The 25766-nt window shown below is 40.0% G+C and overlaps 2 protein-coding genes across 2 annotated transcripts in view; both read right to left on the minus strand.

The window, feature by feature from the left end:
* Positions 1-4946: 4946 nt before the first annotated feature.
* e2f6 (E2F transcription factor 6) lies at positions 4947-10455 on the minus strand. Its single transcript, XM_085382909.1, has 9 exons — positions 10200-10455; positions 9477-9779; positions 8852-8886; positions 8615-8670; positions 8162-8348; positions 7761-7916; positions 6948-7062; positions 6577-6727; positions 4947-5508 (listed from the first exon to the last, which is right to left on the minus strand). Exons 1-9 carry the CDS (start codon positions 10314-10316, stop codon positions 5471-5473), a joined length of 1158 nt encoding a protein of 385 aa, XP_085239035.1. The 5' UTR covers positions 10317-10455; the 3' UTR covers positions 4947-5470.
* A 2283-nt stretch (positions 10456-12738) lies between these two features.
* The window catches only part of myt1la (myelin transcription factor 1-like, a), a 93362-nt gene continuing 80334 nt past the window's right edge, over positions 12739-25766 (minus strand). Inside the window, exons 16-24 of the mRNA XM_085381652.1 lie at positions 24222-24290; positions 23768-23830; positions 23566-23649; positions 21539-21760; positions 21218-21309; positions 20933-21036; positions 19842-19985; positions 18262-18324; positions 12739-16385 (exon numbers count right to left, since the gene is read on the minus strand). Coding sequence (XP_085237778.1) covers positions 16245-16385; positions 18262-18324; positions 19842-19985; positions 20933-21036; positions 21218-21309; positions 21539-21760; positions 23566-23649; positions 23768-23830; positions 24222-24290 — 982 coding nt within the window. The 3' untranslated portion in view covers positions 12739-16244. The remainder of the gene's footprint in view (positions 16386-18261; positions 18325-19841; positions 19986-20932; positions 21037-21217; positions 21310-21538; positions 21761-23565; positions 23650-23767; positions 23831-24221; positions 24291-25766) is intronic.

The following is a 25766-nucleotide window of genomic DNA, read 5'->3' on the forward strand; positions in this document are numbered from 1 at the left end:
CATAAAGGTTAATTTTTGTTCATATAAACCTGCCTTGGAGTCTCCATTTTAGGACCAAATTCTCCATAAACATGGCACACTCTGAACACAGTAGGTCCAGAAGGAAGCCAAGTTTTCCTTTCCTGGTGGTGGACGTTCTTTCAGTCCTTTTGAATAGCTTAAAATAACAATATTATAATACTGGAATCATATGCATTCATAGCTTTTTTTCCACTTATTCATCACTTAATATCTGATATTTCACATCTAAACAGATGTGAAGAACAGATTTGCTGGATGAAAGAAATGTGAGCTTGGATTCAGATCAACTTTGTGTATTGTAATTTATTTCTTTGCAATAAGTAGTCAGTGCATTCTCCTCTAGATTGGTTTACCATACGAAAGAAGATCGGATGAATAAATGTGGGTGTCCCGTTGTATAAGGCAGGACTTGGAGCTGTGCAATCAAACAGAAATTTAGTTACAACACCAGGTGAGTTATATACATATATAAAGTGATAAGGGAATGAGGGCTCCAGGGATGCCAATGAGAAGAAGGTAAAGAGTAAAACCTATTTAGTATGAGAGACTATATAGAAGGATTTAATGCCAGCTTTAGGTCCACATACACTGCAACTGTTACTGCACTCCTGACCCCTATAAATCATTATCATTCAGGTCCAGCTCTCTGAGGAAAGAAGACTGGGAGCTCACAACCTTTCTCTGACAGGTTACAATCACCTAGCCTGAAGATAATGAGAATACTTTCTCATCAGTGAGAGTGTGTCTCAATATCATGTATCATAGCATCACCCTGTAGTTCAATTTGAAGTGGATGTCATAGTAATGTCTTTCTGTATGCGTGTATAAACCGGTGCTGAAAAAACACCGGAGACACTCAAAGTATGACCGGTGTTTGAAGTTAGCTGGTTACATTTGCTTAGATATTCTACTTTCCGTGTTCCAGATCCCCAGAATTGATATTTTCATTGAATGGTCTTTTCTGCCTGTCTGTGTGCCATGCAGTTTTCAAGATTAAAGACCTTGACAAAGAAAAAAAAAAGCTCCCACTCCTGGAAATGCATCTAGCCTTCATAACAATATTATTTTCAGATAACAATGAATTATTTTCATTTTGAATAGTGAAATGCCAAACAGTGAAATGATTTAATGCACATCAGAAAGTGCATATTCAAATGAATCTCCACATTAAGATGAGTAATGCCTTCAGACATTATATCTGTGGCTAATCAGACAAAAGTTCGGAGTGCTACAAAACACAGCCACGTGATCTAGATTAAAACATTCTACATGACTCGGCCTCCTTCTAGTCGTCCTCTGGATGTAAAGTGCGCATCAGGAGTAGAAGTTCTCCGCCAGCTTCCTCATTCTTTTATTGCAGTGTGCTGATGGGGCAGATGGACAGTGGTCTGCCATGTTTTCTGCAGCTGCAAACATACGTAATCCCACCTCATCTTCAGGTTGCTGCTCTGTGCTGGCCCCTTACAGCTCGTCTTTGTCAGGGTTTGGATGGAAGATTTTATAATAAATAACTTTAAGTATTAGACATAGGACGTAAACAGAGGAATGGTTTATTTGAAGAGTTTCAGTCAGGTTTCAGAGCTCATCACAGCACAGAAACAGCTTTAGTGAAGGTTACAAATGATCTTATTATGACCTCTGACACTGGACTCATCTCTGTGCTTGTCCTGCTTGACCTCAGTGCAGCGTCGAAACTGTTGACCATAATATTCTATTAGAGCGATTAGAACATGCTGTAGGTATTACAGGTACTGCGGTGCAGTGGTTGGTATCCTATCTATTTAATAGACTCCAATTTGTTCATGGAAATTGAGAGTATTCTTCATACACTGAGGTTAATTATGTACTGTTTACATTATACATGCTTCCCTTGAGCAGTATCGTTAGAAATGAGTGAAAAACATGCTGTGAAGTTGAAGATTTATTAGCCTGTGTTTTGAGTTTTGTTTGAAAAAGAATAACTTAATATAAGAAAAAATATATATCACATATGCAGGACATTGTAAACTTTTTTTTTTTTTATTAAGCAGCAAGGCAGAACAAAATCAGGCTGTATCAAGACACAGGGACTAAAACCCAATTCAACCAGACCCAGAACTGATCCATAATCAAAACAGGACTACAAGGTGAACTGGATGTCTGTTAAATCAACTAGAAACTTGTAAGGCGCTAATGTCTAAAGACCTAAAGAAGATACTCTCAAAAGGGAACACTAAGTTTCTAGTACCTAAGTAAAATTTATCACACTGTTTTTTTGTTTGTTTTCGATGAAGTGACCCAAATGCTTAAGCAAATTAAAGCCCGTTTTGAAACATGAAAGGCAAGAGAATCGGGCCATGACGTCAGAAATTCTGACAGCCTGTTCTTTGTGGGCGTTACCTATTTTCAATCAGCCAATAGGGAGCGTTTCTGTGGGCGGGGTTAGTTTCAAAGATGAAAGGCAAGAGAATCCGGCTGTGACGTCACAGTCAACTCAACTCCTTAAAAGCAGGTGAAACCGCACACTGGACAAGCACGTTTCTTACTTACAGTCACGAGCGACTCATTGGATGAACTTTTGTTCTGCTTCCCTCAGTCTTATCTCAATATCTGTTTTTAGCTTTGTTAGCTTTGTTTCAAATGTCAGAAATGAGCAACCAAAAAGCAAAAGCAGAATTTGTGTGCACTGTGCCAAAAGGTGCACTGGACAACCTTATTCAGGACCAGTATGAGATCCAAGCTGGACAACTCACTGATGAATCAGTGTCATGCAAAGTGAAAATGAGCAGCACCACCAACGAAAAAGGGGATCAGACTTGTTGCGTTTTCATCTCAGGTCAGGAAAATACCATCACCTTTGACCTTGAGATGAACCATCTGAAACAGCAGCTTCAGCAGAGTGACAGCAAAATCCTGATCCTCAAACAGGAGAAGGAAAGTCTGTCTGCTGAGCTCGCACAACTTCAGAAATATGAGGCCTCTCTGGAAGAAACTCTGTCTAATGAGAAAACACACAGAGAGAATCTGGAGCAGGAGAAGAAAGTCCTGGAGGAAGAAAATAAGAAAGTCCTGGAAGAGCAGAAAATGGTGACGGACACAAATGAAATGCAGAAAAAAACGGATGAGCAGACAAAAGAATTAGCGGAGGCAAAGACAGAGACAGTAGAAACGGTAACCCCAGAGAGATACATCCTCCAGACGTATCTGAGCGCAGATGAGCTCAACCAAATACAGGAGACAAAGGCTGAAATATCACCATGGGAGAAAGCACTGAAAATGGAGGATAAGTTGTGTGTGAACAGACTGATCCAGTTGGTGGTTTCACAGGCCATAGAAAAAGTCTCCTCTAATTACAAGCTCTTCACAGAGCGCCTCACTCCTAACTGCATCAGCGATCGCCTCATTCAGAAAATCTGGCCTGAAATTGAAACAATGAAACATTTGGATCTGTCCCCAAAACGGCTGAAAAATCTTGACAGGGCCATTCTCAAGGATCTTTGCATAGCACACAACTGCAAGGACAAGTATTTGATTTTTAATTTGAGGGAACAGCTCGATAACTTTACTGTCCCAGCCTTCACAAAACACCTCTTTGCATTACCAAGAAGAGTACTCAGTGTCTCTAAAAACAGGCAAGAGTACAAGGAAGTGGTGAAAACTGTCATTGAAGATGTGGTAATGCACACTATGAACCAAAGAAAAAAGTCAGCAGATCCAGATATAGTTGAGTTTACTATACAGAGGCTTAACGGTAAGATGTGGAACAAAATTGTGTCCAAAAACTATAAAATGTCCTTGGAGAACATTGAACAACTCAGCCTGACAATATACACTGAACTCCAAGAAACGTGGCCTCCTTCAATACTGAGGTCAAGCAACTCATTGGTTGACAAACTAATCATGGCAACCTTCAAAAAACATGCCAAACTGAGGAGACCAAACATCATCTTTAGGGTTTTCTCGTGTGCACGCTAAAATTGAACTGACACGTGCATGTAATTATGTGACAGAACTCTTAAATTGGCTTAAAATATTCATGTAGATTGGGCATCTAAATGAACTTTTCAAACCAGAGTGGTTAAAAAGAAACTCTTCTCCCAACTTCCTTCCCTCATCACCAACTGGCCAAGGCAGATGGCCACCCCATCCCAGAGCCTTGGTCTGCCGGAGGTTTCTCTCTTTTAAAAGTGAGTTTTTCCTTCCCACTGTCGCCAAAGTGCTTGCTCTAGGGGGTTGGAGCTTTTCTGCATTATTGTAGGGTCTTGACCTTACAATATAAAGCACCATGAGGGAAGTGTTGTTGGGGTTTGCTGCTGTTTCTTACATCAAAATGTCCAATTACAACAGGACATTTGGAGTTCAGAAACAGCGCCAAACCAAGAAAAACAAAATAAAATAAAAAATTTAAAATAAAAAAACTTTGAATTTGTGCTTTGTTTTATTTGCTGTAAATTTGCTAAGAATGTCATATAAGATTAGAATTGTGTGTCTCAATATCATGTATCATAGCATCACCCTGTAGTTCAATTTGAAGTGGATGTCATAGTAATGTCTTTCTGTATGCGTGTATAAACCGGTGCTGAAAAAACACCGGAGACACTCAAAGTATGACCGGTGTTTGAAGTTAGCTGGTTACATTTGCTTAGATATTCTACTTTCCGTGTTCCAGATCCCCAGAATTGATATTTTCATTGAATGGTCTTTTCTGCCTGTCTGTGTGCCATGCAGTTTTCAAGATTAAAGAAGCTCCCACTCCTGGAAATGCATCTAGCCTTCATAACAATATTATTTTAAACACAAGAATTAACCATAAGGCCTTTGATGAGGTGTTTCAGAAAAGAGAATTGAGTAAGTGTAACCAGAGAGAAGAAAAGGTCAGGGGTCACAAAATTCACATATTTAAATCGTTTCAGCTGCTGGTGAAAGAAATGAGCCATCTCCTCAGGTTTATACAAGTTCATTTTTATTCATTACAGCATCTTGGAGGTGTGTTTCTAAATGAAAGTTCAAACCAAGATGAAAATATTCATATATCAGGACATAAACACTGATACAAACTCAAAATACAAAGAGGTAAAATATTTTACAGGAAATGTTCGTCAGTAAATAACTGTTATGTGTATTACAAGGCCTCCAGAATCTCTGCACTCATCTGCAGAATGGAGGCTCAGCAGCTCAATTCCCCCCAAAGTCTTTCATACAAAAATGAATCTCCAAACATCTGGGTTAAACTGTCCTCATCCACATCAGTTACATGAAACATGGTGCCAAATGATCCATAAATAAAGTCCCCATCATGCCAGGACTCAGCTGATGACGTTCAGCTGAATATCATTTAGCTGACAATTCATTTCTGGATCTTTCCAGTCAAAACCGTTTTCAGAAATGTTTTGCAGTTTCTGTTAATGCTTTCAAATTCCTTGTGCTGAACCCTGAAATCAGACGATAACTTCTGGAGATCAGCTGGTAGCTACGTGCTCTGTGTGGGACTCTGTGGAATCGAGGTCTCTGCAACAGCAACAACAGCACCATGACCATGAATTCAGACTACAAACATCAGCTGAGTTACATTTAGTGTTTATGCTCACCCATAAAAGAAACTGCAGAACCCAAGTGCAAAAACATACTCGAAGTCATTTAGAGAGTTCTATTACATAATCAAGCTTTCTGAGCGCACTGAGATCTGATCATGTTTATTGCTCCTGGCCCACTGCATTCACTGAAATGTTATTCAATCTAGTGCAGAGGCTCATGAGGAGGAAAGGGCTTTCCTGATGCATCCTCCATCAGAGGGGTATACTACGAAGCAAGTTTAACATATCCAAGCTTTGTTTATGTTAGCTGCTTTGACAAAACCTAAAACCTCAGTCAAAGATTTCATGCATCACAACGGTGGTTGTCGACATTCCGGTGACTCAGGCTTTCTGCTTTAGGACAACTTCGATGCATCACTTCATTCTTAAGAGGAAAATGGATAAACTGAGAGCCGCCTGTTTCTGTCAGACACATTTGTGATGTCATAATTGAATAGATTTACTACCGAGTGCTCCCATTTATTGTTGTAACAGATCAGCTGCACATTGGAGCTCTGAAACTTTAATGATGGACAGAAAGGCTTAACTTTAGTAATGCCAGTAAAGTACAGCTCAACAGGCTGCATGTCTAAATGGCACTTAAGGCATACTGAAAGTAAAAGAGGCGTGACTGGCTGACTTTAAATGGAAATGGAACATAACTTGATCCAGACAGGTTTATGTAATCGGCATAAGTTACCATGGTGATCTAGCTAGTAAAAGAGCCAATAATGTGACCCTAAAAGCTCAGACTTTAGGCTCAACATGCCTCACTAACCCACTGATCTCTCTTTAAAGTACACTCCACAGCTAAATATGTAGGTATAAAAACTAGTGACATAATAAACCCACTGGCCATGATAAATACAGGTCCTGATGGTCATCTGCACTGAGCTCATTTATACACGGTGTGTAGCTCAACACTAAACAGTCTCTCTGAACCAGTTGAGTTACTGAAACCTCAGGTTTTATCACCCTGTGTTACTCTGTTTTTTCCTTTTACCTCTGTGCAGTGTGGTCGTCTTTATCCGGCTTTCCTCCAGTGTCACAAAGCAGCCGCTCATCTCTTCTGTCACAGCTTCACCCGTCCCAATATCGCAAGTCATCATCATGATGGGGCCTTTCCCCCCCTTCAAGTGGACCTGGATGCTGTCCTGCACCAACACACATGCATGAATGTACCCCGAGTTTCAGCGTATGTTTAGAAAAATTTATCATCAGGTTTTGAAAAACAACAAAAACAATGATTACTTTACACACTATTTTAATCATGCTACATTTATTGGAGTTGAACTCAGATAAAAGAGACCAGATCATCCTGAAAATGAACTTTATCCTAGTCTGTGATATTTTAGTATTTTTATGTTGTTTTACCTCTGTCGGTGCAGGAACCTCCAGTTTGGTTTCCTCTGGAGCTTTGACGACGATCACCGTCTGCTCCTGGAAAGCTTCGAGCCGGCTGATGTCCTCATGGGTCACGTAGGCCAATGTGCAGGAGGACAGTTAAAGAAAACTATCTTCTATTCACTTAACAGTTATTACAGGGTGGTTTTAGACCTCACGGTTTCTTTTCATGCCAATGACGAAAGTGACATTTTAATCTTTATAGAGTGTCAGGAGTGATGCTCTCAGATGTGCAGCTAGAGTAAATCGTTGACAGATTTTCTGTTCTCTCATCTAACCTGCAGTAACTAATGTAATGGCCACAAGGGGGCAGTGGAAGCACAAATATGGAATTATAATAAGAATACAATTATAATTGTATTCTTAAAATCTCGAAAGCAAACTCTGCAAACCAGGGGCTGTTTCTGTATCAGCAGGTGTGACATCAAGTGGCATTTAATTAAACTGCAGGTTTTTTCATGCATGAAGAGAGGACGTTTTGGTGCTCAGAGTTTTTACAGAAAGCCAGAGGAGTCTCAGCTCACTTGGAGTTTTGTTTACTCAAGCATAACATACTTTTCTTTTTAAATAAAGAACATTTACATTAATTTCCATTCAAATTGGCAAAAACAAACTTCTTACCTTTACTGTAAATGACCTAGTCATGCAAATTGACTTGTTTTTAGGCTCATTCTGAAAAGGAAAACTTTGATGTGGTTAAATCATGTTTTACATTCAGGAGCATTGTTTTCATTACTTCTGTTCAAACTGTCCTGAGTCCCTGATAGAAATGCAGAAGGATATAGAGCGTTCTGCCACTCGTCAGTCATGTCAAACAGCTGCTGGGCGCAGCTTTTGATGAGGCTGTCAAGTGTGTCCTCCACCAGCTTCAGGTTCTCCAGCTCTCTCTGGAACTTCTGCCTGCTCTTTAGCAGAAAGCTGGAGATTGGACAGCTTCCTCTGGACAGACAACAAGTTCACTGTTACACTGTGTTACACAGACAGCGCACAGGACCTTAAGTTTAATTAAAGAAAACAAAAACTAAACAAAACATCTTTAAGCAACCTCTTTCTACTGATAGAAACCCAAGAGATGTCCGTGAAGACCCACAAAGAGACCAAAAAATTTATTTTGTCAGCGTTTAACATTAAACGCACAAAGTATTCAGAACTCAACAGTAAGAAATTAACTTTTGCTCACTCACATCCACTTAACCTTATTGGCCGTCTGCTTCTCAATGACGTTGAAGCCCTCCAGGACGTTGGTGATGTCATAAACTCGTCGCCTGCGGGTCTGCAGGCTTTTCGTCACCTCCCGGAGGTCGATCGTGCCATCGGGCGACATCAGCAGAAGCTCCAGGAAGCGCACTGTCAAAACTCCCAGAGACGCATCTGAAACCACCATGACACTCAGAGGCGGAACAAGGGGATAAAAACATTTTAAGTCTACATCTTTCTATGTTATCCACTAAAAGATGTTGCAAACACAGCACAGGTTAGGACTACACACCACGTGGCTGTTAAAGTCCCAATCCGTGAGTCTCCAGTTGGCTGGCTGAACATTTACTCGATCTTGTCCACTACTTCTCTGTATTTCAAATCTAACCTAACCCTAATAAAAAATCTGAATAAATAATAAATATCAAAGAAGGATGCACCTTGTCGGGTGGATATCCTGGTCTGTATCATCTCTTTTAAATGACTGAGGATTTCCCTGGAAAGAAAGATAAAAAATGAACTAAATTCACTTATCATTTATCGTTAAAATGTTTGAAAAGATAAGAAAAGGCAGTGGAATTACAACTTGACCGCCATTTGTAAAATGTAGCAAGAAAGCAAAAAAAAAAAAAAAAAAAAAAAAGAGAAACATTTTGGGTTGTTTTGGGGTTTTTTACCTTTTTGTTCCTAAATTCGTCTTGGCATCTGGTTCCTCAAGTTCAAAAAGTGAAAACAAAGCAGATCAAAGTCAGAATGATTTCATGTCCACCAAAAAGTGATAAAACACCAACTTATTCACACCAAAACATAAGAATCAACCCAAAAAGAAACGATCAATTACAAGCTGATTGTTTAAATACATGTTTTCAAACACTGTGGTTAATAAATTAAACAATATTGTAACTACTTATACACTCAGTTATGTCTTCAACGTAAAATATATATTCAGTAAGTCACTAGTTTGGAACTGACAAGTAAACAAAATCAAAACAAAAAAGTTTTTAACTTAAAAAAAATGCATCAACGTGACGTGACATCCCTTTATCCCCCCACTCAACTAAGGTCATAATCTGGTCAAAAATGACTCCAAAGTTCCTCACAGTGGTACCGGAGGCCAAATACATTCTAGTACTCTCACTCCCAAATCACAGGTCATCGAGGCCTTTATGTATTTAACAAAACTGGCAAACTTGGCACTTACAGACCGACGCTGTATGACTCTATACAGGGAACAGCAACCAGCTGTGAACTGGACCTTACTTTACATCACACAAAGAAATGTAGAGATAGACATTTTCTTACCTGCTTATGTGGAGTAGGTCTTCGTGCAAAAGGTATAACAGGAACATTAACGTCCTCCTCCTCTTCCTCCTCCTCCTCACCCCCTCCTCCTCCAGCAGCCCACTGATCCTCCTCCTCGGACGACTCGGCCCCCCATTGACTGAGCAGACCCAGGGCTCCGTCCAGGCAGGGGGGCATTATGGGAATGGCGTCGCTGCTGACGCCCTCATCCGAGATGTCCTCTGGCAAGAAGTGGTCTTCACAGATTAGATGCTGCTCCACAGAGTCCTGCTTCTCCGTCTCCCTCAGCGCTGCAAGCCACACCTGAACACAGTTACAGTTAGTCTTTATTGATCTCTAGTTTGACTGGCTGGGGTTTTACTCCATCACAGATATTGTGATACAGGCCAAATTGGTAACCTGGTAGTTATTTGTGATTAAAACTGCATTTATCTGGTAGAAATAAAAAGAAAACAATATTTACTCGTCTACTGGCCAAACTAGCTTTAAATAGCGTAAACAGCACAGCTGATTCCATGTTTTGGAAATGGGTTCCTGTTCACTCCAGCTGTGTAGTAAATGAGCTAACACATGTCATCAGGGTTATTTAAACAGCAGCTGTTTAACTGGCATCATGTTAGCGTCATGTTAGCCGGTAGAATCAGATATAAGAGATGCTAACGATCGCTATTCAAACATGTAGCTTGTAAATATGTTGTAACTCTCAAAGTTTTTTGACCCTACCTGGACACGCGCAGGGTCCTGGGGGAAGTTGAAGAACCTCTTCTTGGGTCTGTTGAAGAGCCCCCGGCTAACATTAACCATGCGGTTCGGACACCCAGAGACGACACACTTCACCATGGTAATCGTCTCTTCACCGCCCAGCCTCAACACACCGAGCGGGCAAAGCGCACATCCGCAGCCCGTTTGTAACCGTTAGCACACGGGGAATAAAAACCCGCCACAGCACGACTGGTTTGTTTGTGTCGTCTTCCACGCCGGAAATGGACATGTTTTCACCCGGAAGTACAACAACGCAGGCCAACGATTGCGATAACGCATGTGCGCCCTCTACCGAACTTGTGGTTTTAGAATTATTTATGGATTTAATTTCTTTTTAAAGCTTTATTCACATATCACAGTTTGTTATTTACAATGTTTGTACAGCAAAAATTATGTCCAATTGTATTTAGACAAGCAGACACTGAACTTCAGCAGGCTGGTTTGAAACTTCATAAAAAAGTGACTTATGTGACTTTGAAAGTGGCGTTGTTGTTGCTAGACAGGCAATATGCAGATTTCTCAAACTGCTCAGTTTGCTCACACAACAATCTCTAAGGGAGGGGTCTCAAAGGGAGACAAGGCAGCCTACAGAGAGGAAATCCTGAAGCTGGCAGCATGGTGTTCAGAGAACAACCTGGCACTGAACAACAAGAAAACCAAAGAGGTCACTGTCGCCTTCAGGAGGCACAGCACAGACTTAGCCCCCTTATACATAAACGGGGAGTGTGTGTTCATATGTATAGTGCTGCAGAAACTGTGCACCTCACCCTCCTTTCTTCTCCCACATGTTCGCACTGAGTAGGAGATGCTCTGTATCTCATTGTACATCTGTATAGTGACAATAAAGGCATTCTATTCTATTTTATACTAAACAGCAATTCTGCCTTGTTGCTGGGGCAGCACCATCTCTGCTGTGGACAGAAAGTGACTGAACAGGCAAATCCATGGGGCCAGCTCTGTTCTAGGATGCCCTCTGGACCCAGTGGAGGTGGTGAGTGACCAGAGAATGGAGGCTAAGCTGTCATCCCTGTTGGACAACATCCCCTCTATTTGATCTTATCCTGTTCCTTGTTTTTCTTCATTTTTGCTGCTTGTAACTTGTACTGTCCACTTTCTGCCGTGACCTAACAAATTTCCCACGTGTAATAAAGGTTTATCTTATCTTGATGCCAGAGGAGAACAGCCAGACTGCTTTGAGCTTGTAGGAAAGCATCAGAAGCTCAAATAATAAGTACTTACAACCAAGGTATGCAGAAGACCATGTTCAACCTTGAAGGAGATGGACTACAGCAGGAGAAGACCACACCAAGTACCACTCCTTTCAGCTAATAACAAGAAACTGAGGCTAGAATTCACACAGGCTCACCAAACTGGAGAATCACAAGACTGGAAGAACATTAGCAGGTCTGACGAGTCAATTTCTGCTGACATTCAGAAGGTAGGGTCAACAACATGAAAGCTTGGCTCTATTCTGCCCTCTATCAGTGGTTCAGGATAGTGTTATTGGTGTGATGGCATGGGGGACATTTTCTTCCAAACTTTGGGCCCCTAAGTGTCGCTTGAGTATCCTTTAAATGTTACAGCTTACCTGAGTATCTTTGCTGACCATGTTCATTCCTGTATGAACAGTGTACCCATCTCTGATGGCAACTTCCAGCAGGGTAATACACCATGTCAGAAAGTTGGTTTCAAACTGGTTGATTGATCATGGCAATGAGTTTGCTGCAAAAAAATGTGCGATGCTATCACGTCAATATGGACAAAAATCACAGAGGATTGTTTTCAGCACCCTGTTGAAACTGTGCCATGAAGAACTAAGGCAGCTCTCAAGACAAAAGGGATCCAACCTGGTACTAGTAAGGTATTGGTAACCTGAAGAAAATCACTGGTTCAGATCAAACACTTACGTGCTTGTAGGTGCCACCAGTAGTAGATAGTAAGATCCTGACCAGCTGCAGAAGCTGTGTATGCTATCCCATTTCTGTTAAGTCCATCAATAAACTACCTAGGACTCAGAGTTAGGGATTGGGTCGATTTAATGTCCACCCCTCCTTACAGAATTCTTGCCCACCTAAACCAAATAAAATTTAAAATATGCTTATCTAGAATGTGGCTAAAACAAAAACCCAGCCTTAACTCTAATGCGTTTCATCAGTACCCAGGTAGATATCCCTGAACTACTTTAGGTACTGAAACTAGCCAGTGCATCCTGGGAAGGCTTGCTTTACTGGAGATGGTCTCAGACTCAAACTACCATTTGTCAAGGTCACACAGATCCTTACATTTTCCTTTTTCCTACATCATAGTGGTTTTAATGGTTTGGCAAATTGGTGTATATTCTATTTTTCAGTCACAAAGGTAACTGGGCAACTGGATCTCTTTTCATTGGTGTATAAATAATAAAAATCCCTAAATGTCTGCCGACTGCACACTATTAACACAACTAACTGTCAGCTTTAAAAATGACAAACAAAGTGAAGGTTATAATCAGTGTTGCAACACAAGATTTATTCAGAGCAAGAGATGCCAACACCAGCATGATAAAAATTGTACAAACTTCACAAGTCAAATTAAAATATCACATAGCAACTCATGACCTTAAACATACAGCAAAAATATCAACAGAAACCCATGCCATGTGGTAAGAAAACTGCTGTCGAAAGTTTTGCAAGTAACAGAGAAAAAGGGGTAAAAGGAGAGAAAATGAATGTTGTATAAAAACCCCTTATCTGTGCACTGCTGAAAAGAAACGATCATCTTCATAAATTGATGATTTCACAAATATTCATATGGATTTTCTTTTGCATTCTAGCGTGTCACATGTTAGTGTTGAGATTCTCTATGTAAATAGTTACAGTTTAGCTTTTACATCTGTTATTACAATATCTAGTCTATCGACTGTCTTTAAATGGCAGAATTGTGCTTTTACTCCCATTTCCTTTGTTATCAGTAAGAATAACTGACTAAATAAAAAATACAAGCTGTCAGTCTATCTAACGCAGAAGTTTACTGGCAGGAAGCTGCAGACGCCAAGTTCTGGACGAAGATGTAAAAGTCAGGGAATGAGACTTTGCAGTAAATGTCCAAAGAAGTCTTAAAAGAAAACTCCCCCCTTTGCAGTTTGTTTCTCCCTTGTGTGGAAAAAAAAAATACATAAAAAATGTATTTTAGTATGATGAGACAATTTGTAGTTTTTTTACACAAGTAAATATTTTCCCCTCATTTATATTCATATCTAGACGAGCTGGTTATTTGTGCAGGTTTAAATATATCAGCACATACTGCTGCACCTGATTACACAGAAATGCAGTTTAGTTTCCATAAAAGATTTATCAACATTTCTGTACTTTGAAGTTTCAGCTTTCATTAGTACCGCTTGTCTAAAAACTTTCATATGGATACCAGCTGTATCAAGTGTTTCTGCTGGTAATTATGGTGGCGTAATTATGTATTATTTAGAAACAATCCAATAAATTGCTTTCCTTTAAAACATTAAATTGAACTTTTATGCTTGTATAAGTGAGGAAAATTTCACCCTTTCATCACTTTAACTGTCTAACTGCTATAACTAAGCTGTATAGTGCAAGTTTCAAAATTTGTCTTTATCCATGTATTACAATTTCAAACAAATATATTTTAAAAATATACTCAAACATTTCCATCCTAGATTCTCACGAGGCTCCTGGATCATATACAGTGATACTATTCATGTCTTAATTTGGTCCAGAGTGGCTTTACAGTAATATATCAGTCAGCATATGCAGAGAAGCCCATCAGATGTGCAAATGTTTAAACATTTTGCATTGCATAAACACAGTTTCCCATCATATTATCTGTTTCTATAAAGAATTAGGTTTGATTTATACTTGTTGTTAGTGTTATTAGTGGGTAACCTAAAGTTACACTTGGTTGAATTAATCTTCTGGAAACATTGGGGCTTGTAATCGGCTTACAACATATAATCACGTTTTTATGTACACACAGAAAACATATGTGATTTTTTCAACTCATTTTGGAACCACACACCCTCCTTCCATTCTAACCAACACAGGCCTGTTACATCCCAAGTAACCCAAACATGAGCCCAGGTCTCAGGAGGTTAAGTCCTCCAGGAGTCATCTTACAATGTCTATGCAGAAAATAAAAGGGCACTACAGTTTTCCACTCTGTTGACACCATATTTTGGAAAAGATGGCAGACATATTAAAAAATGATTATTGTCTTATTATCCAGTGCAAACACGTTTTAGAATGTGTCTGCATACCAAAGAAGAGATCCTGAACTGTGATGTTTCAGACAAAAGCTTGACCGTGAAGACGTTTTCTTCTGCTAAATCTTGGACTGTGAAATAAAGGAGACTGGGGAGAGACCACAGGGGGAGTTTTCCCTTAAATAAATCAACTCAGTGAAATTTGCTTCAAGTTGCTTTCCAACAGGCATCTCCAGCGCAAAGTCTTATCAAAGTCAGTTTCCACAAACTCGCTGTACAGTTTTTGCTTCATTTACCACGTGATAATACTTTAACATACTCCAATAAAGTGCATGCATGATCGACGGTGTTGAGAAAACATGTTCCATCAGTACTGTGATTTCAGACCGAATGTCATCAGTAAGGCCGATTCAGATCAAATACTCAGTCGGTAAATTCAGTGCACAGACGTCACGACTGCTGGCTCTAGTTTTCATTCATCTTTTTCAATTACAAAGACTTAAAAAAGAAAAAAAGAAAAGCGGTGCTTGGTCATCACGTCGTCTGGCATCATGTCTCATTGTGGCTCAGACAACAAGATGCATGACTGGAAAGACGTTTTCTACAGAACGAGTGCAATATACAATGAAGGATGGGAACTTTGACCCTGTTAGTCCAGCGGAGCCGTCAGCCTCGAGAAAGAAAAGTCATATCTACAGATCCGTTTGCCTGCTAAGTGCCTCTTAACGGGCAATAAAAACATCAAAACATGGAAACAAAGGTGTCCCTGTGCAAAGTCGAACATGACAGAACCAAAGTCCTCTCACCCGTGTCAGATTCCTAAAACATGATTGTAGTAAAAGGTTTATACAAAACGCAATACATTTATAGTTAGTAAAAAGATCTATCAGCTCTTTTCTAGTTTTATTCATAAGAAATTGCATATACCCAAACAACTTTTTTTCATATAGATTGCATCCCATATCTAAACAAACGCTTTAATATTATCATACCAATATTGCTGACACGTTGTTCTATTAGCTAGTCGAGGTTGATGATTTCAAATAAATTCACAATGGCAGATTGTCTCCTATATTTTCTGCAGCCATTGGTCTTTCCACTGGCACTCCCTCCCACGAACAAAGAAAAAGCGGGCCGCGGAACAGGACAGCTTTGAAACGGAACAACTCCGAAGGGGATGATGGGATTTTGCACCAAAAAGTTTCCGTGTCGTGATGTTTGAAATCTTCTTGCTCATAGCATCGCTTCTTCTCATCATTGCTAAAGATTTACATTAGTGTCCGCTTCCAGACATTAAGAGGAAAACAAAAAGAATTAATGAGCAACTTCCAAGCTCGTGAGAAGCTTTTCAGAAGTGGTTGCTCTTCATGTTCCAGTCGCCGCTCTGCTCCCTGTTAAACCCGTGACGCCCAGTTTGTATTTTTTTTTTCTGATGTATGAAAAAAATCGCATTAAAATAAAAAATGATTCAAGCTTACAATAAATAAATACATACATATACACTAGAATGTGCATACATTAGCAGCTATAAACAGTACATCACATTATATTAGGTCATATGAAAATGTACAAAACGTGAATGTTCATTTAAAACCTTTTTTTTCAAAGCAAGGCAACAACAATCAACATAATAAAAAAAGAGATACCCATGGAGTTGAGAGCATTACCGCAGAAGAAATTAAAGAACTAATGATAGATTACAGCAGCAAAAAACAACCCACTCCGTGCTTTTTCCACTTTTTTTCCCCCCATTTGTTGCTTTTGCTTTGCATTTGTTGTTCCGGCCTCAGTCAAAGTTAAACCTGGATGCCCTGCACGGCCTGTTTGATGTTCTCCAGCAGCGCCTTGTTCTCCGGGCTCTGGTACTGGTCCTGGTGGGTGTACATGTCTGTCAGTGTACTCACATAAGTGTCAAAGTTCTGTTCATTCATTGGTTCCTGTGAGGGGAAAGAAACCCATGTAGACACAATCAGGTGGGATAAAGGTGGTGGTTTATTTTCACTCAGACACTGGGGGGAGGTTTGGAAGACAGGCGGGCGGCAGGGGGAGGAAGGGACACCATTGGGAAAGCATGGCTTCACTAAAATACTCCCTTTCTAAAAAGTAAATGTACGATATTTGATGTAATATCAGCCGATTATCTACGAAAATGCAACTCCAAACCATGCAAAAACCAGGTGAGAGATGGTTAGCTGGTGGGTATATGAAAGGTTAATGTTTAAGCACATGGAGACAAAATTGTGATGATAAAAACTAATGGGATGCTAATGAGCAGATGGGAAAGACATAACTGGAAAGTCATGTTTGCCAACTGGGAGTTTTGGTGGTTCAAGTACTTCTCTGGGAGAGTGCAGCTTTGGCTTCAGGAATTTTAGTGGGTTATTTGATGATTGCCCACCTTAAATGTCACATTATGTTATAGAGTCACTATAGTCTTTGAGGTCTTCACTGACCTCCATTTAATACTTGGCATTTATAGGTTTTAAGGGACACTAATACAAATGACTATTTCGGTGCCTGAGCCAGTTGCCCTGCACTTAACTGCACTGCTGTCATTGCATCCTGCTAACTTCACACTGACTCAGCCAATCAAAGAATTTGAGTCCAGAGCCTCAAAAAGCCAATGATCCGTCTTTAATTGGCACATAAAAGTCAAATATCCACGTCTCAAGTTAAATGATTCACACACTTTCATTGTTATTAGCCTCTTTAATGGTCATGATTGGTCATAATACCCCCATTAGATGCCCTCCTGTACTAAGAGGAGACAGGAAGGTTGTTATCATCCATTCTAATCACTGATCATTGTAATCCTTAAATGAAGCGATCAACTGAGCCCACTAAGAGGTCTTTCTATTGTTCATTTAAAGGGCTTTAAATGGACAATAAAAAGATTTCAGTTATGTATGCTCTTTAATTAATAAGTCAATTTAGATCTTAGACAACCTACCTTTAATACTAGTATGCCAGAAGACTGTTATCACCCACTGTAATCAGTAGGATAAAAAAAAAATCCCAGTGACATGCCCACCGTTAAATGAGGTGATAATAGACTACTGAGCTTACTAGTTGATGGAAGAGGCTGCCTGCGGGCAAATCTATGGGACTGACAGGAGTCGTTTAATGGACTGAAAACAGTTAAAAGATGTGTGTGAATCTGGTTTCAGTGTATGTGCCCACCGAATAATGCTCATTTTAGCTTCTCAGTGCTGGTGCAATAGCAAAGCAGATAATGCCGTTCGACTATAGACACCATAAAAAGCAGGACTTGGCTTCTGGGACTGAAAGAAAGAAGCGTAAACCAACTTTCTTTTTACTGGCCACCAGGGGGCGATACCTATGTTTACAGACATACTTCAGTTCATAAAGTAGTCAAGGGGATTTTACCTCTCTAAGTACTTTCCTGATGAGTTTATAGGTTTAGTTTATAGGTAAGCGAAAAAAACAAAAAACATTACGTCATTAAGGCGCAGAATTGCAGTTAATGTCACGTTATCTAATGATCTATCTATCTAATGATTTCAGCATTTCAGTGCAGTCAGAAAAAACAAAGCAGGAGAATTTCTCACACTCTCTGCTGGGGCTAAATTTGATTTAAAGATAGATTTAGCTTCTCAATATATTTTTTGTCATAAAGAGGAAAAGCGGTTATCTACAGTTGATGTCACTATCAACATGGCTGAGTTGAAAGCTGCAGGATAAATGGATAGCTAGGATGTGCCTATGCCACAGTGAGCTACAGGAACTATAGGAAGGGGGGATGACAGTGCAGAAGAGAAGGATAATTGGATAAAGGATAAATGGATCTCTTACTCTGGGAGGCATCTGTAAACAGCAGTTATGCTTTACTGGGGCCTCTTTCTGTGGCAGCGGTCTCTACAGGAGAGGGTGTACAGAGAAGTCTATTAGCCCGCTAGACACACAGCGGCGGTCACAAAGCTTCATAAGCTACACCGAGGAGTGAAAAAAACATAATGTCCACCTTAACAAGTCTTTTCGCCCTGCAGCTCTGTTCAGACTGCAGCAAGCTTCCAGTTTCTGAATAATTTTAAAGTCAGAACGAACTGAAAGAGGTATAAAATGCCAAAAATAAAGAGACAACTGAGAGAACTAACTGTTACACTGCGAGCTAAATTAGAATCAAAGATTTTAAGTCCTGCAGTGTGAACAGAACTTTGGATTCAGTTCAGTATTTTTCTGGTAATGAGATCGCGTCTTTCTGAGAATTCCTTGTTAAGGCGAATATTTTTCTTACAGTGTGATATGAAGCATTCCCGCCCATTAAAGGAAGAAGGAAAGGAAGCAGAGAGTCCAGTTATCAAGCACCTCCTGTTTTTACTGCTTTAAGAGATTATCCAATTAGCCCCAGTCTTCTTCCGACACTGAGACAACATGACGTTAAAACAGCCATGAGCAACTTCACTGAAAGTCAACCAAAAACAAAAAAGCAACAACAAAAGAAAGAAAACAACGGGCCGTTTCTTTATGTGAAAATCTGTGAGGCGTTTCAAAGCACAGGAGAAGCACAGCATGAACTGCTGGGAGGAAAAAAAAGAAGAAGAAGGTGGAGAACAGAAAGAAGCAGATGAAGAAAAACCTGAGTGTTGCTAAGGGGGGAAGAAGCTGGAGAAGGCTTTTTAAAAATCCCTGGGTTGAAATCATGAACAGCTGGCCTCAGATCTACATTTCATTTACAACACGTGAAACAGAAAAGCCTCCAACAAACACTCAAAACACAATCATAACATTTCCTAAGTGGCATTACACAAACTGTAACAGATATAGTAGGTCATGTCAGACAAAGAACATAGAAATAAATACATAGATTTGCATTTCAGTCCATTTTGATTGGATAATGCATGCTGGTTTAAGCATGCTGGTTTTAGGCTTTACTACACTCTCACTGCTCTAAAAACTCAGCTTCAGACAGTTGTTTTTTCTAGTCTTGGGTCTGCATGATGTCGGATAGTGGAGATATCCCAAATATGGTCATCTCAGGCACAGAAGCCCCACCCACCTGGTCTTAAAACCTTCTGTTATGAGGGGAATTTTTTTAACTGTGACACATTCAAAGTAAAGTCCAAGAATAAAAATAAGATCCACTTTAAACTGCTAAGAAAGCCAACACTGCTCTAAAACTGCTGTATATTTGTTCTGAGATGTAATTATTTATATTTGTCTTTGTATTTAAAGCATGTTGTATACTGATGTTAAACATACAAGATTTTCAAACCAGTAAATTCAAAATTTTAAATATTTAACTGACATTTATAAGTCTCTAGATATTTAAATTACACGTTACGGAAGCTTATATTTGTGGTAAAAGAATACTTGTCACATTATTAGTCATCCTAGGTTTACTTCTTCATGCCACAGATGATTTTTTTTCTTACCATGTGTGGAAGCTGGATGTTAGCTAGGCTGTTGATGAGCGACTGGCTGAGGTTAGCCAGCTCGTGCAGCAGGGAGTCGTTCTGCTGCTCGATCACCTTGTTCTCCTCCTCGATGGACTTCAGGTTGGTCTCCATAGTGGTTATCTACCGGATGAGGAAATAAATTAGTAGGAGACCTTTTAAAGCTTTTGTATTAATAGTGACATTAGCAAAAAGGCTGGGAAGAGTGCAAACAATCAACCAACATTAACTTCAGACAATTTTAGGAGAACTGAGTCAGCATATTGCCCACAGATGTCCTCTCTCCCATGTAGCACACAGCACTTGCATTTGCACTACTGGAGCTGGTTTAAGGAGCCTCCGTGAAAACCCACGATGCCCACCCTAAATGCACTGACTGACTATTAGCTGAAAGATCACACGGATTGTTGTACTCAAAGATGGCAGATTAAACACTGTGTCCAACCCATTGCATTGGACACGTGCACATCTGTCAGGTAAAGTAGGAAAGTCTTGCAGATGAAGGAAAATGCAGATGTTATGTCCGTGCAGGTTCTCAGTCATCCAAGTCACATAACATCTGCATCTTCCTTCATCTTAGGATTTTAAAATGGACCAAGAGGCTTCTTCAATTCTAAACATTTTTTAGAACTAACATTGATCTTCAACAAACTTAAAGAAGTTCTCTTCAACCTCTTAAAAAGCATGTGAAACCAAGCAAGATGGCTGATGAGGGCAGGATTTTCTTATGAAAGTATTTTTTAAGAATGCCAAAAGTTCCTCTAACCCTTTCAGATTAAAAGTCTGAGTGCAGTTAAGGTGCAAGATTTATTCTTCTTATTAGAAGAAAAAGAAAACATTGAAGGTTTTCATGAACTTAAAAAACAGCATCATTTTCAAATAATCAAATAATTAAAATATCGAGTAGAAATTTTTTTTGTCAAATAATGTGACAAAAACATTTCTACTGGAAATAGCAGCTTACTGGGACACCTTTATCTCTGTCTATTACAGGACAGTCTAGTTTCTTACCCAACTAGTGTCTTACGTATTTGTATTTATGTTACATTAACAAACAGAGACCATCTTACTTGTGTCCTCAGTTTTATCATGTCTGACTCCACTTGACTGTTGGACTCATTCAGATCTTTGATTTCTTCATCCAGCTGTTTGATTTCTTCATCGTTCTCGATACCTGAAACAAAAAACCCCAAAAAGATCCATCTCCCCTGACTTAGCAGTCAAAGCAGCATTACCGCATTTTATCACATGTAAAATGTCTAATATAAGGAAATTAGGTTTTTTTCACTCTTTCAGATATATAATAATATATATAATAATTCACTTAAAGCTTCTTCTGTTTCTTGAGCTCTGACCTTTGCTTGCTCTTTGTTTGATTGTCAACATTTCCACGCCACTCATCCTGGCTTTCTTCATGGCTGAGGTGGCGCGGGGACAACCGGAGAGACTGAAAAAAAAACATAAACCAAATGTTTCTCCAAGTTAAAAAATCTATCTTATTTTTGCATAGATAACGTCATACAAATCGCTGCCTTATTTGAAAAACGGTGACCAAAAGCCAACAGCATGTACAGCAGGAGGAGAGGACCTGAATATTGGTCATTATTTACCCCCAAAATTGTATAAAAAAAGTTGGAACTGATGACAAACTTTGTTTAAAGTAAGAAAGATCTTACCTCCGGTGGGTCAGGAAGCTCCCACTGACGTGCCCTGAGCCATCACAGCCTGGGGTCGGGCAGGTCATGCCATCTGTCTTGCCAGATTTCCAGACAAACTGCGAGCCATTGACGTAGCTGTCCTTTTGCCTCTTTGCCGCAAGGGGGCAGCCTGATGCGCTGCGATGAGAAGCGTACTTCCCTGTCACATGACCCTGACCATCACAACCTGGCACTGGACACCTGAGAAACAAGTGTAAAGGTCTCCGTTTGCTTTTCAAAAAAAAAATTAAAACACTCCACTTAAAGAAGTCCAGACGCTTTTCTTTGCAAGCTCCTTTGAAAACACTCCACAGTTCTAACCTGAAGTGAAGTCTTGTCACCTCCAAAAAGCTTTAGTTTAAGAAAAGACTAACGCAGCCAGCCACACTAACCATCATCAGCTCTTTGATCAGCTGGACAGAAACACTTTGCTTTAGAAACTGTCCACAGCACTCCATAGGACTCTTGATGAATGGGGGAGGACATTGAGTCACGACTCACTTCCTCATCTACAATCCTCCCCTACCCTTCCAAGGCCTCAAGGCCACAGCAGCGTAACGATGAGCAGGACAAACGCCTATCACCTCCTCAGCTTCCAGACACTCAGCTCTGCCTCCTGCATCCCAAAACGCCCTTCGCTGTGACATTTGGGCTGATTAGAATGAGCCGAGCGTCCACAGGCCGCTCCCCAGCCGAGCTCAGGTTAAGCTTAATTATGATTCTACTGTTAATGATGATGGTGGATGGAACAGAGGCGGCGGCGGCAGCTGGCTACAGACTGACACAAGCTGAACTTTAGATTATTCACAAGGTCGTATTGGCTTAGCATTATGGCTCAGCTTTAACACAAATGTCAAAGGCTCACTAGCGCTAACCTTTATTGGACTTGGTCTGCTGGGAGCCGGAGGTGGAGTGCAGCACTGACCGCGGCTCCCCGCTTTTGCAATATTCTTTGCAAAAGTTAGAAAGGTCAGTCTACATAGGCAGCATTTTAAGAGAGGGATGATGGATGAACCTGTCATTAACAAAGTGCTTTGACCTTGATGCAAAAAAAATGCATAATAATGGGACCTGGAATGTGCTTTTAAGAGGCAACGAAACAAGCCAGTCCTTCCTCCTTGCTGATGATTTGAAAAGTCTAACTGATGCACCTTCTCTCTTTTCTCTAAAAAAGTTGTCAGAAGATGAGAATCCTGTTCTACCTGTTTAAAATACACGGCAACAGTTTAACCTGTTATTTTAATTCTTCATATATCCATTAGCATGTGCAGCAATCCTCCACAACACCTCCAAAGTCCCCAGATTCCAATCCCACTGACCTCACCAACAAGCCTGCACAACCCAAAGAATGCCCCCCTCAGAGTTTGACATCACTAAATGTTTTGTTCTCTCTGACTTATTGTATTTTTTGGCAAGGTGTTGTTTCAAAGATTTATTCTCTTAAAATCCAATATCTGCCTTAAAATAATTATTTTACATTTAAGAGAGGAACATAAAGATGCTGATGAGCATGAATAAAACCAACAGCAGCAAAAAAACTTTTAAGAGAAACTAGAATTTGCTTTTCTAAAGCGCTGTTATTGTTCTATAAGCTTTAATATAGTGGTAAGATCTAAAAAACAGGACACCTAAGCCCTGTATTTGTGGACCTTACATAAAATCTATGAGCAACATCTCAGTTACTGGTCTGAAATCTGTTTTTTTTTACTTGTTCTTTGCTTTGTCTCAGACAGTTTAACAACACCAGGGAAGAAGCTGATAAAATATGGCAAAAACTGCCTCATACATCATAGGAAAATATTTAAGAAGTGCATTCACTTTAAATGAATGCACAACCTTGAATCTATCCAGATATTTAAATGTCTCAATGACAGAGCTTTGGTAGTTTTTTGAGTGGCACTGTCTTTGCCCCTCATTTTGCTTGGGTTTACTTTTAAGCTTAGATCTGACACTTTCCAATATTCTCAATATTAAGGCTGTGACATATCTCCAAAATATCTCCTTACTTGATTGGCTCCTGATCGTCTTTGTCCTCTTTGCTGTGGAGGATTTTTATGCCACTTTTCTTGGCTCGTGGACAACCGGAGAGACTGCAGAACAGAAAATTACTTAAAACATGTGCGTTCAGTGAAGCATGGTTTACTGTTGCTGTTTGTTTGTCTGTGATTTCATGCACGCAGTTGTATATTATAGTCTTTACGAATGTACCTCCTGTGGGAGGCATAGTTTCCAGTGATGTGTCCAGATCCATCACAGCCGGGCGTTGGACACCTGAGGAGTAAATACAAGATCAAACAACTGTATTATCACATAATGGTTCCTGTGTCAAAAAAAAAAAAAAGAAAGACTACATCCAGAAAAATGTTTTCTTTTTCCGTGAATGTCTGACATCAGACACTCGCAGTTCTCACAAATCAATTACAGTAACACATTAGAGTGGTACCCAAAGCATCATAGACAGGAAGAAATGGTTTTAGGAAAACCGATGACGGATGAACCAGAGAAGAGCGGGCTCTAAATCCAACCATAGAAAAAGTTACACACTTTTAAATGAAAGGACACTGAATGGACAGCAGTCGATATTTTTAACATTCTTTCCTTCCCACACTTTCCACTCTGCTGAGAACAACACACCAGTGATACACTGATCCTGTTGACTCACTTGAGTTCTTGTGAGTTAGTGGTCATCATCCCGCGGATGTTCTTGTCGGCCAGCTGACAGCTTGACAACCTGCAGGAGGAGAAGAGCCACTATTACTTTAACACCACCGACAGTTTTACAAACATGCTCTCATCCCAGGGCCACACATAATGTGGTTTTCTCCGACGATGGCTGTGTCTCACTGTTACACACAAGAGTTATTTTTCTTTTCTTTTTAGCAACAGTGCCTTGTTGGACTGGCTGCAGGAACATTGGCCACTGTGACATAAAGATCCTGTTTTACAGACCTATGGCAAGCACCTAGGTGGTGCTGGTGAAACTCACCACCAGCATTGTGGCAGCACTGTGCTACTCGCGCCAGGTGTCGTTAACATTTGTCATCTTTTGTATTTTGTGTCTGTCCTGCTTATTGTTTGTGGGTTCCTCTGGTTGCTCCACTAAATCTGGGGTCTCTTCCTGTTAAAGGGCAGTTCTTCCTCACTACTGTTGCCAATCAGTCACTTACAGGGGATTGCCTGACTGATGAGCTTCTCACTATACTGTAAGGCCTTTACTTGGAAAAATGAACTCCATAAGCCAAAGGCTTACTAGCCAGGATACCAAGATTTGTGCTTCCTTTAGAAATTTGAGTTTTACAGTTTGTTTGATTTCTAAGTCATTAGTTGGGTTTAAGTTCAACTATTTGGTTACAAAAACAGCACACAAAAGCACAAGAAAAAGGACTTGGATCTGACAAACACCTTCCTTCCCAAAGACCAAACACCTTCTGCTGAAGACATTTGATTACTTGATTATTTGATTTGATGACTCTTCTCACTGTTGAGGTCTGGGAAGCACTTCCACTCCCTTAAGGCCAAAACAGAGAGAATGAGGAGGAGCTTCTTCCCCCAGGCTATTCGGACCCTGAACCAGGCGTAGGACTGGACTCTCCCACACACATTACATCACTATAAGACTGGACTCTCACACACATCACATCACCACACGCACTCTGGTTTTTCTTTATGCACACTTCCTATAATTTATAATCTTTATAATCTCTTTCTGCTATTTGCACATTTTTTACTGTAAATTTCTAAGTTAATTTGTAAATTTTTGTAGTAACCTGTAAATTGTAAATACTGTAAAATCACTGTCATTCAATGGTCGGGCATTGCACAGCTACAAGCATTTCACCCCCATGTCATGTATGGTTGTGTGTGTGTGAGACAAATAAAATTTGAATTTGATTGCAAGGAACAAGAAGAAAGTGCATCATTTGTTTGGAAAACAATAGCCTTACTTATGGTCAGTGAACAAAACAGTGGAGCTAACATACACTTCATAGATAGAAGTCCTCTTTCTTGACGGTGTTATGTTAACTGATGGCTGATGATTTTTTTTTGATGATGAAGTAACTGGTTTAGGAAAAAGATCGGGATTTGGGACAAAACACTATTCTTCACACCAAACATGATGAGTCAGGAGTAACAGCCAAATTGTGTCCCAAATTCTGAATGAAAGTAATCTGATTACATGTAGTTTTATACTATGGGTTAAGCTGTT

This window comes from Rhamphochromis longiceps, linkage group LG15 (genome assembly GCF_057381845.1).
Source record: "Rhamphochromis longiceps isolate RC_006_pf linkage group LG15, R_longiceps_female_GT1.1, whole genome shotgun sequence".
NCBI lineage: Eukaryota > Metazoa > Chordata > Actinopteri > Cichliformes > Cichlidae > Rhamphochromis > Rhamphochromis longiceps.

Coding starts and splice junctions, on each gene's coding strand:
- e2f6 (XM_085382909.1), bottom strand. CDS start 10,316: ATGGTGAAGTGTGTCGTCTCTGGGTGTCCGAACCGCATGGTTAATGTT. Junction 8,671..8,851: donor ACGAATTTAGGAACAAAAAG/GTAAAAAACCCC, acceptor CTTTCTTTCCAG/GGAAATCCTCAGTCATTTAA. Junction 8,349..8,614: donor CAGGATATCCACCCGACAAG/GTGCATCCTTCT, acceptor TGGTGGTTTCAG/ATGCGTCTCTGGGAGTTTTG.